This window comes from Triturus cristatus, chromosome 5_2 (assembly GCF_964204655.1).
Source record: "Triturus cristatus chromosome 5_2, aTriCri1.1, whole genome shotgun sequence".
In the NCBI taxonomy this organism is placed as follows: domain Eukaryota; kingdom Metazoa; phylum Chordata; class Amphibia; order Caudata; family Salamandridae; genus Triturus; species Triturus cristatus.
Genome location: NC_140588.1, coordinates 65,188,163 through 65,209,105, shown reverse-complemented (window position 1 = coordinate 65,209,105; position 20,943 = coordinate 65,188,163). Strand labels below are relative to the sequence as shown.

The 20,943-nt window shown below is 47.8% G+C and overlaps 1 protein-coding gene across 1 annotated transcript in view; it reads right to left on the bottom strand.

Moving 5' to 3' along the window:
• Positions 1-20,943, bottom strand: part of NFX1 (nuclear transcription factor, X-box binding 1) — a 660,521-nt gene that overhangs the window by 201,925 nt on the left and 437,653 nt on the right. The window contains exons 17-18 of the mRNA XM_085606860.1: positions 13,933-14,006; positions 11,309-11,410 (exon numbers count right to left, since the gene is read on the bottom strand). Of these exons, the coding sequence (XP_085462986.1) occupies positions 11,309-11,410; positions 13,933-14,006 (176 nt within the window). The remainder of the gene's footprint in view (positions 1-11,308; positions 11,411-13,932; positions 14,007-20,943) is intronic.

Sequence of the window (20,943 nt, the reverse complement as noted above, 5' to 3'; positions counted from 1 at the left end):
ACCAGTATGCATCTGTTCTTGGTATGTAGGGCTGCTGACATTCATATCTGTGCATAGATCGCCGCCTAGTGTTGGGTCCGGATGATTGCACATTGTTGTCCTGGAAGAGTCTTCGAAGTATCCTGAGATGGGTGACTCCTCCCCTGGACCACAGTGCGCATGGGCATCCTCTCCATCCCCAGATTGTTTTTCGCCATTGTGGCAGTGATGGAGTAGATACAGGAAGTGATGACCATGCTATACAGTAATTCTGAGAGCTGCAGCTGCGACAGGCGCCGGGGAGGAGGGTGGGCGATATGAATGTCAGCAGCCCTACATGCCAAGAACAGATGCATACTGGTAAGTAGCATATTCAGTTCGAGGCATGTGGGCTGCTGAATTCATATCTGTGCATAGAATACACAGCAGTACCTCCTATTAGCGGCGGCTACCCGTGCCAGCTGCAGCAGTCTGAAAAAGAGTTTTGAGAACAGCCTGTCCTACAGCTGCTTGCTGTTTTGAGTGTACATCTACACAGTAGTGTTTGGTAAATGTATGTATAGTGGACCATGTGGCTGCTCTACATATTTCTTGTAAAGGAATGTTTCCCAGGAAAGCCATGGACGCCCCTAACTTCCGTGTTGAGTGGGCTCGTGGTGGAATCGTTAATGTGCGTTTAGCTTTTTGATAACAAATTTGGATACATTTAACGATCCATCTGGCTATACCTGCTTTGGAAATGGCGTTGCCTTTGTGTTGTGGAGAGAAGGCAACAAAGAGTTGTTTAGTCTTCCTAAAGTTTTTAGTTCTGTCAATATAGTACATGAGGGCCCTCTTTACATCTAGTGTGTGGAGCATCCTCTCCGCGACATTTTGTGGGTTTTGAAAGAAAACAGGCAGTTCAATGGTTTGGTTGATGTGGAACTGCGATATTACTTTAGGCATGAATTTGGGGTTGGTACGTAGTACGACCCGGTTTGCGTGAACTTGTATAAATGGCTCCTGAATGGTTAGTGCCTGGAGTTCACTAACTCTTCTTAAGGAAGTGATGGCAACCAGGAAAGCCACTTTCCAGGTGAGGAATTGAATCTCACAAGAATGGAGAGGTTCAAAGGGTGGACCCATTAGTCTGGTGAGGACCAAGTTGAGGTTCCACACCGGTGCCGGGGGGTGCCTTGGGGGAATCACCCGTTTAAGTCCTTCCAAGAAGGCTTTGATGGCAGGCACTCTGAATAAAGAGAGGTGCTGCCTGTTTTGGAGGTAGGCTGCTATTGCTGTTAAATGGACACGTATTGAGGTGTATGCCAGATTGCATCGGTATAGGTGTAATAGATAGCAGATTATGTTCTGAATAGATGCATCTAGCGGGTTAATGTGATTGTTGTTGCAATAAATGACAAACCTCTTCCATTTGGCTGCATAGCAAGCTCTGGTAGTGGGTCTCCTAGCTTCCTTAATGATCGCCATACAGTCAGGTGGCAGGTTTAGGTAGCCAAACTCTAAGACTTCAGGAGCCAGATTGCCAGGTTCAGCTGTTGCGGATCTGGGTGTTGAATTTCTCCATAGTTCTGCGTCAAAAGCGCGGGTTTGATCCGCAGCCTTTGATGCGGCACCACGGAAAGTTCCAGAAAGGTGGTGTACCATTGCTGGCGTGCCCATGTTGGAGCAACCAGGATGAGTGTCAGAGAGTGCTGTCGCAGTTTGCGTGCCACTAGCGGTATCAACGGCGCTGGGGGAAAAGCGTACGCAAATCTGCCGGACCAGTTCATCCATATCGCATTGCCCTGCGACTGTGGATGTGGGAACCTGGCGGCAAAGCTTTGGCATTTTGCGTTTTCCCTTGTGGCGAATAGGTCTATCTCTGGATGACCCCACTGCTGGAAGTACGGTTGGAGCACTGATGGGTGTAACTCCCACTCGTGCATCTGGTGGCTGTGTCTGCTGAGCAGATCCGCCATCTGGTTGTCTTTGCCTGGGAGGTGTTCCGCCATGAGGAATATGTTCCTCTGAATGGACCACTTCCACATGCTCTGAGCCAGATGAGACAACTGTGGAGTGTGTTCCTCCCTGCTTCTGTATGTAGTACATGGCAGTCATGTTGTCCGTCCGGATCAACACGACCTTGTTGCACAGGTGTACTTTGAATGCCCAGGAAGATTGCCATCAATTCTAGAAGGTTGATGTGCATCTCCTTTTGTTGTGTAGTCCATAGTCCCTGCACTGTGTAATTGAGTACATGAGCTCCCCATCCTTGGAGAGACGCGTCCGCTGTCAGTATTATTTGTGGAACAGGCTCTTGGAACGGTCGGCCCTTGCAAAGGTTTTGTGGATTCCACCAATGCAGAGAGTTGTATGCCCGACCGCTCACCAACACTAGGTCTTTCAACTGTCCTTGAGCCTGATTCCATTGACGTGCTAAGCACTCCTGAAGCGGGCGCATATGTAGTCTCGCGTGTGGGACTATGAAGATGCAGGAGGCCATCATGCCTATCAACTGCATGAACACTCGCGCCGGAAGGGAGTGTTGAGGTTTGAATTTTGAGATCAGCAGTTGCATGCTGTTGATTCTCACTAAAGTTGGCTGAGCTGTGGCAGCCAGAGTGTTGATTGTCGCGCCTAAGTACTGTTGTACGTGCGCAGGTTGGAGACTTGATTTTGGGTAATTTAGTGAGAATCCCAGATCGTGAAGAAGGTGAATGGTGTGGGACATGTGGGTGGCACATTGTTGTGCTGATTTGGCCTGAACTAGCCAGTCGTCCAAATAAGGGAAGACGTGAATATTTTGTCTTCGCAGATGCGCGGCCACTGTTGCCAGGCACTTGGTAAAGACCCTGGGTGCTGTTGTTACTCCGAAGGGGAGAACTTTGAACTGATAGTGATTCCCTTGAATGGTAAATCTGAGGTATTTCCTGTGTGAAGGGTGTATTGGTATGTGGAAGTATGCATCCTTCAGGTCTAGCGTAGCTAGGAAATCCCCCTGAGTGAGTAGTGGGAGAACCTGTTGGAGGGTGAGCATATGGAAATGCTCCGACAGTATATATAGGTTTAGGGGTCGCAGGTCTAGGATAGGTCTGAGCGAGCCGTCCTTTTTTGGGATCAAGAAGTACAGAGAGTACACTCCTGTGCCCTGCTGGGCGGTGGGCACTACTTCTATGGCCCCTTTTGCGAGCATAGCAAGCACTTCTTGCTGGAGTAAATCTAAGTGTTCGGCTGACATAGGACGGTGCTTTGGTGGTATGTTGGGTGGAGTGGAAGTTAGTTCCAGACAGTACCCATGTTGAATGATAGCCCTGACCCACCTGTCCGTGGTGATGTTCTTCCATGCGGGCAGGAACAGCTGGAGTCGTCCCCCGACAGGTGTTAAGTGGTCGGGGGGTAGGGAGAGGGCGTCACTGTTTGTTTTTTGGGGAGGACCTGGTGTTGCCATATCCACGTCCCCTGCCCTTGGTGCTGGATCCACGATATCCACCCCTGTTGTTTTTGTCGTAGGTGGTTTGTGTGCCACCTTCAGCATACTGTTGTTGTGACCCCTGGCCCCTTGACGTTCCCCTATTTCCAGTGCGACGAAAGGAGCCACTACGAAATTGTTGGGTTTGTAGCGCCCCCATAGATTTGGCAGTATCTGTGTCTTTTTTTATTTTCTCTAGGGTAGTGTCAACGTCTGGGCCAAATAAAAATTCCGTGTTAACCGGTAAGTTGAGGATATTGTTTTGGATCTCGGGTTTGAAGCCTGAGATGCGTAACCAGGCATGGCGTCGTAACATGGTACTTGTGTTTATTGCCCTGGCCGCTGTGTCAGCTGCGTCTAGGGCGCATTTTATGGACGCATTAGTGAGGAGTTGTCCTTCTCTAATGAGGAGCTCCGCTGACTCTTTATACTCCTCTGGTAGGTGTTGGAGCAGTGACTCCAGCGTGTCATAATGTGACCTGTCATAACGTGCCAGGAGTGCTTGTGTATTGGCAATGCGCAGGATATTGGCTGCTTGCGCTGCAACACGTTTGCCAGATGTTTCAAGGACCTTTGACTCTTTGTCTGGGGGAGGAGCATCACCAGTTGTCTGTGAGTGGGCTCTTTTGCGAGAGTTGGCAACCACCATAGAGTCTAATGGCAACTGACCCCTAATGTATTTAGGGTCACCAGGTGCAGGCTTGTATTTCTTTTCAATCCTGGGGTTTAACACTCTGGCTCTTGTGGTGTCCTTGAAAATGTCTTTGGCAGGCTTCAGAACCCCTTTAAGCATGGGCAGAGTCTTGACAGTTCTTTCCGAAGATGCGAAAGTGTCAAGCAGGAAGTCCTCCTCAATGGCGTCAGAGTGTAGTTCCACCCCATGATGAGCAGCAGCCCGTTCGATTAGGGCATTAAATGCGGCCGTGTCCTCTGTAGGAGACGCTTGAATATTGTAGAGTTGCGCATCCTGAGCATGTGGCGTGACACTTGGGTCTGTGGGGTCATCCCATGCCTGATCAGGATCCTGCGGAGCTAGTTGGAGGGGATGGAAGTGTTCTTGTAGCACTGGTTCCTGCACCGCCGGTAGCTTGCGTTTAAGAGGAATTTTGTATGGCACCTCTTCCCTGACTGGCGTGATCTTGCGCTTGTGGAGCATGAGCCTGCCAGTGTCGGCGTCGATAAATTGTGGCCCTGAAGGGTCTTGTTCTGTTAGGCCAGAGTTGGTGGACTGTGTGTGGAGGACACGTGTCCGAATTTGAAAGAGTTTCGGTGCCGATGTCGGTGGCAGCCCAAAGGTAATGTTGGTGGGCTCAGAGTGCACTCTACAGGGTGAGGTAGTGTGGGGACCCGAGGTAGAGTGGAGGGCTACCTGGTCCCGGATACGTTGTAGAGATGCAGAGACCTGCTGCACAGCAAACTGAGATGGTGGTTTGGTGGGCATCTTGGTAGTAGGCGTGGAGGCCGACCCCGACCTTTTTGTCGGAAGGGGGTCACTGGCTTGAAGGGATGCATCGATAGTCGATGTAGTCGAGGACTTCTTCGGTATCGGTGCTTTAGGCGTCGACGTAGCCGAGGCGGCCATTTTGACTGCGGAGGCGACGGGCTTCGGTGTCGGCGCCGAAGGTGTCGGTGCCTTGTGGTGCACGAGGGCGCGCTTCTTTTGTGCGTCGACCGCGTCTGCTGCGGTGAGCTCGGCGCCGAAGTCTTTCTGTACGCGTTCGGAGCAGACGACTTTTTTCGGCGTCGGCGCCGGGGCAGTGGACTGTTTCGACGCCTTTGATCCGACCACCACCAGTTTCGCTTTCGATTTTGAAGGGACTGGAGCGATGGATGTTTTTGGGTTTAACAACCCGGTCGTCTTGGGTAATATTGGCTCTTGCATTGTGTTCGATGCCGGGCCGGAAGGCGGGGCCGAGGAACCATGGATTAGGTCTTGGGTAAGGCCCGAAGGCGATCCCTCGACCGGAGCCTGACGACTAATTTCGGCCTCCGTTTCGACGGGTTGGCCTAACTCCTCGGGAGAGCTGTCTTCTTCAGCCCCATAGGCTTCGTCGAAGTCCCCTACCTCGTCGACAGCTTCTTCACGTCGAAAGAGCTCTTCGTCATCGTCGTCCAATCGGGAACCATGCTCCGAAGCGGGGCTAGATAGTATTTCTTCCATGCTCTCGGCGTCCTCGTCCTCGGTGCTGAATATGTTGGTGGGTGCGGGCGCAGCCTGCTGCGCCTCGAGCCTCGCTGCCCGTCGGTTCCGTAGAGTTTTCTTGGATCGGAACCGCGCGCAGGCCATGCATTTCGATTCGTCGTGATCCGGCGAGAGACATTTGTTACAGACCGGGTGGACGTCGATGTGAGGGTACTTGGCGTGGCACAACGGACACCTCTTGAACGGAGTTCTCGATTCCATCGTCGATGGAGCGTCGAAGTTTGTACCAATTCGATTCGAAATTTGGAAGAGGGTGTGGAGCACTAGAACAAGTAGTCGACACCGAACGGTAACTGTACCGACGAAAACTATAGGCCTTTTGGCCTAAAACTAAGTATTCCGAAGTTGAGCTAAGATAGTTGCATCCGAACCCAATGGCGGAAAAAAACAATCTGGGGATGGAGAGGATGCCCATGCGCACTGTGGTCCAGGGGAGGAGTCACCCATCTCAGGATACTTCGAAGACTCTTTCAGGACAACAATGTGCAATCATCCGGACCCAACACTAGGCGGCGATCTATGCACAGATATGAATTCAGCAGCCCACATGCCTCGAACATATCTGATTCAGGCTGTGCTAGAATGGCCACGCAAATTGACCCCATCACAGCTATTATCTTGGAAAAAGACCCCATGGCAATTAATCCCCCCAAGTCAACTGGGAGACCTGGTTCTCCCAACACTGCAATCAGCGCAACCTCTTGCGATAGAGACAACATTGAATCAGATATTAAGTGAACTCTGCAAAACGAGCAGATGAGGGCGTAGATTTCACTATTGCTAGAGCACACAGAGTACTAGTGGTCCGATCCACGAATGCGAAATATCCCAGAACAAGCCTGGTTAACTTTGGAGATGTACGGATCAAAGAACAAATTTTGACTCAGGCGAGCTAGAAGAAAAGTTTTTCTGCGCCGGACAATTTTTCAGTTCAAATGTAAGATATGTCGATATTACCAGCATGAAGACAGAGAGAATCTGATGGACTGACAGATGACTTCAAACAAAATAGTGCCCCAGCTAGTATAATCCAACAAACCAAACTAAAAGTTCTTTTTAAGGGCCAATCCCACATATTCCAGTCGATAGATCACGTTAAATAATTTCTATTTACAATCAAGGTGGAAGTGGGACAATGAGATAGCAATCATATAAGATAACATTTAATGAGTTATACGATTACAGATAGCTAATGAAATTGATTTAATATAAACTTGAGAATGTAGCAATACAATGATGTTCATTATGAGAATGAGGCATTACAAAGTTTAAGGCCTACTTGCAATACCTCCCTAGAAGAACTCTCAGAGTACCATTCCAAGGTACTCCCTTAAGGGAAAGGGGGGGTGTCAAGGGTGGTGTGATAGGGAACGGGTGAGGCACAAGCTCATGATGGATAGGGTTGGGAGAGTAGGGAGGTACAGGTGCAGGGAGAGTTGGGGATAAAAAAGGGAAAAAAATCTCAGAAGGGAGGGAGAGAATTTCCGAATTTTCAGATATAGACTCCCTCATGTTAAAATTAAGCACTCTAGTAGGAACTGGCGGACAAAACTGGGAGGGAAAACAAAAAAAGCTAAGTCACGTCAAAATAATAGTTATATATAAACGGTCGACAACCAGGTGCGTATATTCTTGTTTAATATCAATGGGGCGAATAATCAAACCAAATTGAAATCTACACTTCAGTGGCTCATGACAGCAAAGACACATGTTGTTTCATTCCAGGAGACCCATTTTAAATCCCTTGCCACCCCACCTAGATTTATCTCCCAAGCTTTTCTGGTCTTGGCGGGTGCGGCAGTCAGGGGAGTTGCGTTTCTCCTAGTATGAGATTTTGGGTCTAGAAAATGTTTTATATAGAACTGCTAATGTATGGGGAAAAGTGAGCACTATTGTAATGTTATCTGAAAGTAATCAGAGAGTATTTACTGTGTAATGCCACGAATTCTGAAAAGTGATATCAACCTGTAACAGTACAATTACAAGAACAACCATTTATTGAGCAGTCGTGCATTTGAAAGTACTTTTTACCTACCTGTATTAAGTCCTGCTTGGTTCTATAAATAAACCATAAGTATACCTTTATTATACTTACCTAATTGGTCTGGATTCTGTCTCTGAGAGTGTGACGTCAGCCTTAATTGAGTGAATACAATAAATGCTTAACACACCCTCCTGATAAGCCTAAGTGCTCAACCAAACTACACAAATAGAGCGGTTAGTGATTATCTAATTTAGCCTCTGCTATACCTTGGGTGATCCCCTGGCCTCTGTGCACACTATACGTTACTTTGGTATAGTATATGCAGAGCCAGCTTCCTAAATCCATCAAAGGGTAAATCCAGTAATGTAACCTGGACATCAGAAGAGAATCCCGAACCACGTGTGCCTCCTAGTAGCCACAGCCATTGCCCTGGCTACTGAATCGGCCGTGTCCAGACCAGATTGTATCACTTGGCAGGCAGCAGTTTGGGCATCCGACAACACCTCTGAGAAATGCCTCTCTACCTCCTTGGGTAATTTTAGGACAACCTGCCTGGCTGAGTGGCTGAGTGACTGAGTGTCAAAGGCATGTGGCATTTGTGGACTTAAGGGCCATACTCTCCAACGAGAACACCACCTTTGCCGATTGCTCCATGCGCTTGGACTCCCTATCCGCAACTACAGATGGGAAGGAACCTACAGAAAGCCTCGAAGAGCAGGAAGCCTGGACCACTAAGCTTTCCGGCGACGGAAGGGTAGACAAAAAAGCAGGATACCCCAGAAACACCTTGTACCTTCTTGCCATGATCCTGGAAACCTATGGAGTGGACATTAGCTTCTGCCAGACATCGAGAATGGGCTCTGTCAATGCCTCAATGTAGGGAAGTAAAGGCTCTGAAATAGAAGGCGGCGAATGGAGCACCTCCTTCAGAATAGTAGACCTCAACTTTGCTGTAGGAAGAGGCAACTCCAAGAGGTCTGCAGCCTTTCTGATCACAGCATGATATCTGGTCACCTACTGCGTCGGCAAACCCTTTGGTGACCATAGCTTCCACTCAGGAAAGGTGTCCAGACCACTAGCCTCCTGTTAGCCCTTAAAATCCGGGTCAGGATCAACAATCACTCCTTCCTTAGCCCCTCCATGTTCTTCCTGGTACTCTTCTTCCTCCAACAGTCTTTGTGCCTCTCTCAGAGACCTTATCATCGGAATTGGCGTCGGCAGCGCCAGACGTAACACAGGTGACTTCGGGATCGGTGTCGAAGGGAGGTCAGCAAGAATAGGGGTCGAGTCGGCGATGGTTTGGAACCAGAAGGTGCCAGGGATGAACCACCTAGAGGAGCTTGTTCCTTTCAAAGACTGCAACGGCGGCGAAATCTCGGCGTCGGAAGAGGCTAACCCCCTGGAGCCATAGAATCTAAGGCCTAAGCAGTGCCCAGGGAAATCGAGGTGGCAAACCTCCCAGGGACTAACAGGCGCACCAGTAGGGTTTGCTGCTCAGGCACAAAAGCCAATTATCGCATTTAAAAAATGTGACGGATCTGATCTCGGCGCTAGGAAAGCAGAATATATTGGATTCGGTCCTACTGGCTCTGGAGCCGCTCAGGGAGGCACTAATTTTGGCTCCAGTTGCAGTGCCGGAGACCCCGGAGCCAGAGGTGGAGTGGTTGACTTCGGCACTGGTAGAAACATTGCATTTCTCGGAGCTGGAGGAGTCACTGCTCTCGGAGCCGGAGTCGTAGCCAGAGTCACCCCAGGGAAAAGAGTCAGAGAGATCTCCTCCCTGCGATGACGTCTGGGACTCGGGGCGACCGACTTTGGAGACGCATCCTTCGAAGGACGACAACGAGAACCAGTCGGCGACTTCGAGCAGGTCGTTTACCTCTTGCAACCTGTCTTCTGCTTCTTGGCCTTGGCCATAAATAATTTGGTCTCCCTCTCCTTCAGCGCTTTTGAATTTATGCGCTTGCACGTAGTGCATGTCCTGATGCCGTGGTCCGATGAGAGACACCATAAACAATCTTCATGGGGGTCAGTGATGGACATCTGCCCCCCACAATCTCTGCATGGCTTGAAACATGACTTCCTCCGAGTAGTCATCTTCGACAGATACAAAGTTGCGACAACAGCAACAAGAAACTCCTAGAAATGGAATGTCTAGGAAAAAAAGTTACACTTTGATGGCGCAGAAAAAAGGGAACTGACGTCAGCACGCCGCGAGGTCCTTCTATGGCTTCGATGACCTCAAGCGGAGTCGCGTGCAGAACCATTCTATTGTGATGTCCTCGTCGACGTGGGAGAGCAGAGGGAAAATGTTTCTGTGGAATGCGGTGCATTGGGGTAATTCAAAAGGTGAGGAATACACAGGCAGATATATCCATCAGAAATGTAAATTTCTCATTTAATAGTTGGAGACTACAAAAGACTGAATATACAGAATTATCATATATGACTGATGCTTAGAGGATGGAATCCTTAATTTGTTTCAGAGCGGGACTAAGATGGGTCTTTAGCTTACTGGCTGCTTTTCCATATAGATGGAGCCTTTGTGAACTGGGTAGCATTCCTTATCTTACTGAGGCCCTTTGTTGACGATTTGCATTATAACCCTCTGTTCATTTTTGTCATAAAATAATGCAAAATAAGGCAGAGACAGTCCTTACTACAATTTCCCAGTCAGTTATCTCTATTTCAGAGACTCCATTAAGCTTTCTTTCTATCCATGTGAACTGAAAAGCGAGGTGGAGATTTTGTCACGTTCTGCTGGCTCTAATCATTCTATTGGATCTTCCAACAATATTTTGAGCTGCCATCCTGATGCCCCTGTCTGGATTTATCTGTTCCCCATTTGTTTCAGACTGTCACCAGCCATTAGGGTGGTGTTAGTACTTAGATTAATTGTAGTACTTTCATCTCTTAAGCACTTAAGAATGTTTCTGCACGGGAATCAAGCTCCAATATATTCAACCCCAAAGGACTGGACAGCAGGTGTTTGACTTGATGTTAGCTTCCTTGAAGAAAACATGTTTCACCTACATCCAGTGGAATGCAAGGCTAAAGACTGGCTAAAATCCAGCGATTTAAGTCATCTGAGACATACAGTGAATCCTTGCCTTCCTGCCGCCCTCCCCCAACTCTTTGATTTTGGTCATCTATCCAACAGACAAGGATTTCAGGTGTTGATAGCTAAGGTTTAAGGTTTGTGGAGTACATAAATAGCCCTTAGTAGTCAGTTCACAGAGCATTTCCCAGGTTCATGCTCTGGAAAACACAAACCCAGAGTCAACTATAAAGATTCCATTTGGCGCCTCAGTGGCCAACTTTAATGGTCATAGGCCGGCATGAATTATGTATGCAGCTAAAATAGGAAAACACAATCTTTCATTACAATGGCAGTATCAACCAAGCGACTCAGTAAAAATATCATAAGGGTCTCCCATTTTATTTTCTGGGTGAAACCTCTTGTAAAAAAATGTCTGGAATATTTTGTTGTGCATATTTTCTACACACATGCTAAAACGCAACCTCTGAGAAATGTGTCACTTTCCTCTAGTGAGAACAGACAACTATCTCAAGGCACTTAAGAGCATACAATGTTCACCATGGAAGTATGAGGGATACAAATTCTTGTCCACTGCATGCAAGGCACAGCTTAAACATTAATCACTGATCTTTTCATATTTTCGGATGAGTTTACCTGGTTTGCTTCATTTCCTTTTTAGTGATCAGTCTACCAATTTCAACTGAATCACCAAGTTGCATATCTGTTAACTTAGTGGCCATGGATATAGCAGCTATTCTGTAATGAAAGAAACCTAAATATTAAACAGAGCTAAAAATGAAAGTTGATGATTATACATGCTCGGCATCCAAACTCAAGACACAATGTAAGCAATTATTACTTATCCAAATATTGTTAGGAACTGTGGAAAAAAGGGCCAAAGCATAGTGATGAAATAACAATGTACATGGAAAAAAAAAAAATATATCACAGCAGAATAAGTGTTAAAAAAGTGGATCCTCCGTCTATCACATTTGTATTAGGATACACATCCTAATTGGTTTGTAATTGGTTTGTTAGCCTGACAGTATCATATGAACTGAAGCATTACCTCTCTTGCTCACCTTCAAGCTATCCTAATTGTGCACAGAGTTCTCTGTTTACAATTAATATGCCCAGACCTTGAGCTGAGTAAGGAACAGGAGGATGACACCGGTAACTTTCCTAATATTTCCTCAGAGCTTTCATGCCACTAACACCACATGATAATCTTCGAGGCACTCTAGCAAAACTCAGATGGAAAAAAACAGCACGGTAGAGGACAGGACTTACCCTAAATCATCTACTGTACCACAAAGAGAAATCCAGAATTTTTGGACCTTGAAGAATCTTAGATGATTGATCAAATTCAAATGAATATGTTGCACACTGTCGCTACTTTCACGATAAACTGATCAAATTAATTGGTTCCAAAAGTATAGGCCAATGGAGAAGGCTCAACTTCACTATGTTACAGTTACGGAAATGTCTCCATGAAGAGCAACAGCAGGCTTTTTTATAACAATATAGTGAAAAAGTAATTTTGGCATTACATTACTGTTTTTTTAAACTAAACATTAAACGCTTGGTTTCACCACTGGAAAAGAGTTGGGTAAGTCTTCATGGAGGCAGGAACAGGCCACCTCGATAGCAGAAATCTAAAGGCTATTTGTTTAGAAGGGAACGGGTCCTTTGATTGGATTACACTACTAAATGGATTGAGTCAGTAAATGCTATACCACCATGGCTACATAACAACTGCCTATGAAGTAAAAAAGATGAAGCATATTCACCCACCGAGTTAACAAATATACCTTGAAAACAAATGTCATGGCCTTTTAGACCTGGGTGGTCAAGGCTAAGTGGCCTCATCTGGAGAATACCACAGGGCAACCCTCTCATCTGTGTCATAAGAAACTTATAGGCTTATACTTTATCAAGATGCAAGCTACACACTGGGCAAAGCAGTAGGACATCTCCTGCACTGCATAATGAAAGTCAGCCCTTTCCAGTTTCGAATCTATCTCAATGCACCCTCTCGGACCATTATACAAATAGCTGGAGGACAGCTTTCTCCCACAGTCTCTAACAGTATATCCCGCCTCTCAACTATACCAGCATAATTTCCTCCATAGTACGCATGTTAATGGCACACACAACACCACATCCACTGGGGTTGCACTCTGTCTACTAGTACTAATGGACCGCAAGAGAGCCTGTAACTGGCTTACAGAAACTAGTTAATTTGTGACAGATCAAAGCAACACAAGACATGGGATGTTAGGGCAAAGGAGGAAAGGGCCAAAGTAAAGACAGGTTTCACACCCGATTGTCTGACCTCCTTTAGTCATGCCTTGAACATACATTCTCAGTGAAAAAACGGTTACCCATTCAGAAACAGAAAAAGTCAAGTGTGATGGTGATGATAGGGCAATGTAAACTTTATAAAAGGGGGTATACCCACCCAAAGTGCCTTCTCCAGATTAAGACGTAACCACAAAGATGTAGGGACGGTGAAACAGAAGAGGAATGAGGTGGTAAGGTTTATGAGGTGGGTGTAGTGAAAATCTCAGTGTTACCACTCTTTCATAGTTGCAGGAAAGCACTTTATTTTAAAGTCCTTCTTTGGAACTGAGGTTTCTGCTACATGTACAGAATCAGAGCATTTGTATAATGTGCAGCAGGAAGGTGAGATACTACATGTAGCTGTATGGTGCACCTTCACTGACTCACAAACAGAGAAGGCCTGTGTAAAATACAAACAAAATGATCCTGGAGCATCCAGCTCTGCAAGGTTGCGCCATGTGAATTTTGAAGAGGTTGTAAAAACAGTTCCAGAACCTTATGCCCTTCAATCCAGGTTTGCATGTATATATTTTAAAAACAACTGTATAGGTGGTCTTTTCCTTTCCGCACTCGGTGCACAATTCAGAAATATTCTCTCTGAAGAGCTCCGTGTTGAATTTCAAACCAAGAGGCTTTGGAAAGGCGACAGAATTCAACTCTTTAGAATATGCTTAAATCAGGGAACACTAATCTTCAACCTACATATACATACTGACAAATCCATCTCATTTGAGACTGACTATTGGGATGTACCCAGGACAATCTCAGTAACAATAAACCCTCCTAAACAACAGCAAGGTAGTCGAAGGTAAAAAATATCAAAGCACTACATGGATAAGCATATCATGGCTACCTATGAGGGCAACATGTTCACAAACCCCAGGCAAATTACAAAGAGGGCAACTGCATTAGGGGAAAAACATCACAACACAAACCTTTGATAAGCACAAGAGGCCTCTGAGCAAATCATATTCTCCTTGCGACGATCACATTCACAATGCAGCTCCACCTGTTTTAAAAAGACAAAGCATCTCAAATTAAAACATTTCTTTTCTTTGTTAAGCCCCGACACTTACACAGAGGAGACACAACAACTATTTACATGAAAATGTTTAATCTGGTACAAGATTTAAAAAAATACAAACAAATGGCAGTGGTCAAATGGGAAGGAAGTATGTTGTGGTTCCTGTTCGTGCTCTACTGAAGCACAGTTTCACAGTTTTGAGAGCCAAGAGTGGCAATGTCAGATGTTTGAGATTTCACTGACTTACTACCATGGAGCTTGGCAAGAAATCACAGCAACACGCATACACACTTTCGAAACCTCAAGGTAACAAGGAGGAAAGGGAGACGCAGACAGCACTCTCAGAGTGTTCTTTGTTGCCCCACGCCTCATTGTCATTCACTCCGGGGGGGATTGGAGCCAGGTTGTTCGGGAGCTGGTGTCTGACAGACAAGGCATACAAGCACCTACGAGTGTGTCCACATGCACAGCATGCCAGGACTTGCAGAACACTTTGCACTGCTCCTGATGGCGGAATTGCCTGAGCAGCCGACAGCCCCAGTTTCCAGATGCAGACTACCCCGGGTCCGAAATAGCGAAGTTAGCATCATGGAGCACCAGATCAATAAGTTGAGAAATTCAGCTGGTGTGAGCCCAAAGCCTGAGAACCTTGAGGATCAAAGAAGCCGACTCCAGGATCTCCGCCAGAACAATTTGGAAGCGTGAGTGCAGCAGAAGTAGCTGGATGCACTCCTGCTCTCGGATGAAACCACTGTGCCACACCTATAGCCTGCTGAGTTTTCTGCCTCTGTTCACACTTGTGGAAAGTCATGCAGTTTGACTCTCTGGGCCAAGGGCATGCAGCAAACTGCATTTCGGCATGGATTCTGGTGCTGGGGGAAAAAACGGAAGTGAAATCGATACAGAGCCCTGAACGAATCCAGAAGGGCCAGCTGACACCAAGGGTGGATCAACGGGCAGAAGACCATTTGGGAGCCTCTTGGCTCCTTGGGGCCCGCATGCCTGTCGGAGGGAGGAAGTAACATGCTAAAAAGAGGCAGTATGGCTTTGCAGAATTCCTGAATTTGCTGTAGTGTTATGGCCCTGGAAATGGCGCTGCACAGAACAAGGGTTGGAGTCAACGCAGAAGTAGAGCAAATTCACAGGCGCAACCTGGAGGCATTATGACAACAGTGCGCCATCTCAGGAGATTGAAAGTGGCAGGACGAGGCAGAGTCCCGCTTGGACTTCTTACGCTTCTTCTTAGATTTAATAGAGAATTTAGATTGCAAAGTTGATCTGTCGGAGGAGTGCCTTCGAAAGCGGGACCGGATCCTACCTTCAGACCATGACTGATCTTGAAATGGAGTCTTGCGGTGCCACAAAGAGCTTCATTTCCTAGTTTCAAATGGCCTTGGTTTACATCAAGGTACAAGTACTGGACCGGTCATTTGTTTGACACTTGACATTTGTTTGCAACATTACCAACAGGATTTGAACAATTTAGATTTGGGAGGTGACGCTCCCTTGCACACTATAGAACTTATTTTAGAAATTTGACTCAAAGAGATAGCGCCTGATCGCATCTGTTAGCGTGAAACGAAAGGAACTGATGTCAGCGTGCATGAGTGCTGCTTATATAGGCCCGCACATGTCACTTCCAGAAGGGAAGAACGTCGATGCGGAGCTGCCAGCTCGACCTGCTGATGCGTAGTAATGCTGCTTAAGATTTTCCAGATTCAAATATGACATTTGGGAGAGAATTCAAAAGGTGAGAAACCTGCGATTAGAAGGTTCTATCAGAAAGTGGGTACAAAAGACTGGGCTGGACAACATACAGCAAATACAACATCACACAGAGCCAGATATCAATTTTTTGGGTTGGGGTGGGGAGGTGGGGGCTAGTCCATCATACCTACGCTAGGCTTGATTACTTTTTGATTTCCCTAAATCTTATGAAAAGCATCATCACCACAAAGACAGGACACATGGCACTTTCAGATCACACCTTGATCAGTCTCTCTCTGCATACCACGAGTGAGAAGCCAGGACCGTCAATCATAGCTGAAAAACAGCTCCTCCATAATGACAATGCAGCTGAGGAGGTGGAACTAAACATAGAGGACAACAATAATGGGGAGGTAAATGACCGCACTTCAGAGGATAGGTGGAAAAAGGGAAGCTTCATCTCAGCCAAGCTGAAATGGAAGAGCCCAGCAAATGGAGCAGGAGCAGGAAGATGTATACAAAAATTTATAACCTGTAAAAATATGCTGTAAACCGTCACAGGTGCAAGTGAGAATACTGGGCCCAGATGGGGCTGAATGGAGGTAATAAAAAAGTCAAATTGATGGTGTTTTAGCACTGGATCAAAATTACAGCCAAAACAATCCCAACATTAAGGGACCAATCGGGCATTGAAAGCATCGATGATTGCAATATATCTCAGGAATTTCAGGGGATCTATGAAAACCTGTACACATCCGTCTCCACCACTAAAAGAGGAATATCTGAATGGTACACCTATGTAGACATTTACTGAAGGACAAGCAGAAACCTTATAGATCCATTCAGGTAGCCCAAGTGGTGTCCACCATATGCAGGCTCAAACCAAAATCCCACGTAGCCAATTTCTAAACATTTCTCTTCTACATAAGTTTCTAAAGTTTGCTTACTCCATATGAGTGAGGCCTTTTGACGCCTTTTCTGACTCTAACGGTATAACAGAAAAAATGTCCCAGGCTAGAAGAGCCATTTTAAAACTAGGGAAGGAAAAATTACTTTGCTGCTTATAAAGTCCAATATCGCTGCTCAAAGAAGATGCTGTGATACATGGGATTCTGTAATTGCTGTATAAATGCCTACCACTAATTTCTTTATAATCGGACACTCATGAAAACACCCAGTTGCCGATAATAAAGAAAAGACATCAGAACTCAACAATTATAAGCTGTTGTAGTAGAGTTCTGATGTCACAGTGCCTGCTGCCAGCAGCCGAGGTGAGAGGCAGGTCAGGTCATGGAGCATAATCAAATCAGCGGTTTATAGCAACGAAAACTGGACTTTCGTTTTCTTTCTTCTTCTAAACTTTTTGGCTTACAAGGACAAACAGAGAGAACATGTTTATTTTTGCACTCATTACATTAGGGAAAAAGCTAGAATCTTTCTGCATGTTTCTACACATCCCGAGCAACTGCAGCTTTAATTTCTTTTTTTAAACCATCACTTGTATTCAACTGTTTCGAATATCTGTTTGCAACACACATCTACAAGGTTTTGATGCGTTTAATTTTGCACTAGTGATTTTGTTTTTATTCTTCATGTTTGCAAACATGCACGCTCCTTCATATGAAAGAGTTATGCACCATGGTTTTCAGTGATTTGTGGGAAAGGTGATGGTGTGACCATAAATTATATGGGATAAAGTAACCCCTGGTGTACATGATAAGAATATTACAAGTCACCTAGGAGTTCAATAGCCTTCAGCCTCATTCCTCTATATGGTTATGGAACTCCTTGGTAACTTGCAATATCCTTATAATGTACAGCAAGGAGTAATTTAACCCATATGTACAAGTTACTTACCTTCGGTAACGATGTATCTGGTAAAGACAATTCTAGCCGCAGATTCCTTAACGTAGAATTATCCCCAGGCGTGAGACTGGACCTGGAAAACTTTCTTGCCCAGCATCTCTGAGCACCGGGGGACGGTACCACGCGACTACGCCAGACGTCCTCTGCGGGCGTGTCGTCAGCGAGGTCACATAAGCCCCATCACGGCGCGCTGACGTCAGTTGCTTCGGAGAACTTTTCCGCGCCACAACGCGGAGCCATCACAACAAAACTGAGGAGAGCATGGGAACAGTGTGCGATAAAACCAGAAAAACAAAATAGAGAGAAACAAAAGGTGAGAAACATCACCAGGTGGCACCAAGGCACCAGAAGGCGACAACAGCAGGCCAGAGGAGGAAAAGAGCAGAGCACCACTTTGAGGAACCACCGTGCAGGCCAAGGCAAGAGCCCTCCTGGAGGCACAAGCATGTGAAAGGGGGGAGAGCGAGGGAGAGAGCGAGAGGGAGCAAGAGAGCGAGAGAGACTGCAACCACCACATGGGGAAGGGCCACAAGGCCGGAACAGAGGAGCAACAGCAATCCATCCCCAGGCTACACTGCCAAGGATTGTCATACCCCCTTAAAGGAGTAGGAGGTCAAAGGACAGGTAAGCCATCCGCAGATGACAGTGCCAAGGAGAGCCATAACCTCTGAAAAGAGCGGGAAGTCAAAGGACAGGTAAAAGAACCCCCAACGAGGAAGACCGGTTGGGGATCAGAAATTCTAACAACAGAGGAAAGGAGCAAAAGTAGGCCCTCACGGTGGAGGGAGACCAGCTGGAAGGATGCCTTACCAGAAGAAAACTAAGCGGACACCCACAGAAGACAAGTCGCCCAGAGGGAGGCGACTGCAGAAACCCAAGCAGAGGGTGCTCGCAGAACGGGGAGGAAGGGCGGATCGTGAAGGAATCTGCGGCTAGAAACGGCTCTACCAGATACATCGTTACCGAAGGTAAGTAAGTTGTACATCTGATAGAGACTACTAGCCGCAGATTCCTTAACGTAGAATAGATACCCTAGCCATACCCAGAAGAGAGGAGGGCCTGCGAGAGAGCCTCCCCACCAGGAGAGACACAGGGCCCCAGCAGGTGACATGTCACAGGGACAAGAAGGGAAAGGCCAGGAAATCCTAAGCCCAACCAAGGGAGAACTGCCCAACACCCCTTAGGGACAGACAGTGCCCGAAAGCCTCAAGAAACACAAGGACCACCTCAACCCCTAGGGAGAAGAGGTAGAACCGGAGGCAGAGCCCACCTGAAGAAACACATACACAGCAACAGAAGAGCAGCACACACCCCCAGCCGCAAACAGCGGACAAGGCAGGGACGGCTGCACCGCCAAAAGTGCAGATGGAGGAAGAAAGGTACAAGAGAATACAGCAACGGCCACAACGGCGTAGCAAAACAAACAGGCCCGCACTGGCATGCACAGCCAGCAGCAGACCACACCACGGAACAGTGCACCCAGGGCAAGCTAGACGCCGGCCGAAGGCAGAGGTCAGGAAGGGCCAAGAAGGGCCCGGATATGCCCCAAGAGAGGGGCCAGCACACACTGACCCACGAATGAAGAGGAACCAGGTAGAAAGACGAAAGAAAGACGGACCAAGCCATCCACCCGAACACAAAAACCAGTCACCCCCCGGAACACCAGACAGAGGACCAAGGCGGACAGAAGCGCAAAACCGCTACAAAGCAAGGCCGCAGACAGCAGGCCGGACTAGGCCAGCACCGCTGCGATCCAGGAGAAGGACGGACCGGGGCGTAACGCAAGTCACTCCAAAACCATCAGCAAGAAGATCGCACCAACGACATACCGTGACGCCACGGAGAGCAGAAGCCCGAAGGACGACCACACCTCCTCAGCACATGATAAAGCTATATAATAGCTACCATTACCCGACATAGGGCATGTTACGTCCAAGAAATGGGAACCCTCTTCGGAAAAAGTTTCCGCAGCAGAGGACAAACAAAAAGGCCTGTGGAGAAAACCGCAGACGGCTTGCCAATCAGCCAATAAAGAATACACAGAAGGCCTAATCTCAGGGCCTACACGGCTTACCAACAGCCAAAACCACAAGCCAAAAAAGGGCTGGACCAGCAGCCAACAGCACCAAAGTCCTAACAAAAGGACCTGAAGGCACAACAACCACACCGAACACACAACCGGGCCCCAGGAAAACAACGGAAGAACACCGCCAAAAACACAGACCGACTTACAGGTCACTAAGGGGGAGGAGGAGGAGGACGAAGCCCCGCAAGAAACCTCTGAATGGCAGAATCCGCAGGGGCGTGGAACAAAAGAGTGCCAACAAAGGGAAGGTCCACCAGCCGTTTCCTAACGTTCTCCTGGAACACACTATCCCGGAGCCAGGCATGTCGACGAAGGGCCACCGAAGAAGCCATGGTACGACCAAGCACCTCCGAAATGTGCCGAGCGGAGCGAAGAATAAACGCTCCCAGCTCCCGGCCATCCAACACATGGTGCCTCAGATCAACACAGGCACCCTCCTGCGAAGCGGCAGACATAAGGGACTCCGCTGAATCCCACAAGCAAGATGTGGCCCTAGCCAATACACAAAGAGTGTTAAGGGCCCGCAAAGCCGCACTGGTTGAGGCGAAGATATTGCACGCCCAGGAATCTAACCAGCGGGCCTCCTGCGACGGGGGAGACAACACTGATGGCAGGGAGGGAAAGGCAGTCTGTAAAAGAGGGCCTCTGGTAGAGGGGTTGAGGTTAAGACAGACAGGATCATGCGGCACAGGACAATGGCGGTGCAGAAGTTGCTGGGGCACCGGGTCCCCCGTTGCGGGCCGCCACCAAGCCCCCAAAAGAAAAGTGTGGAGAGAAGCCTCGAAGGGAAGAAGCAGCTCCCGACCACCAGAACCCTGATGGAGGACCTCCAGAAGATGATCCGAGGGGAAATGGGCAGCTGGATCGCCCATGCGTAAGATACCCGCAGCCGTGGAAACAGCCCGAGCGAAGGCAGCACTCACCTCTGTAGGGCCCGAGGCGGGGAAAGCAGTTCCTCTGTGGGCGACAGCTGCAGGCTAAGGCAGCCGTCCCCCAGTCCAATGGGAGGAAGGAAAGGCCAAGCCCGGAAAGGGGGAATGGGGACCGAGGAATGGGGAACCTGAGGCGCCTCTGACGAAGACTGCAGGTGCGGCAACGGCGAAGCGCAGTCCTTAGAAGATGCCGGGGAACAAGCGACGACGCGGCAACCCATTTCCGGTGAAGATGAAACCAACAACTGCCGAACCTCTGGAGGAGAGGGGGCTTCTGAAGACGAATCAACGACCCGGCGCCAGCCCGGCGCCGTATAGTCCGCGACTGGCG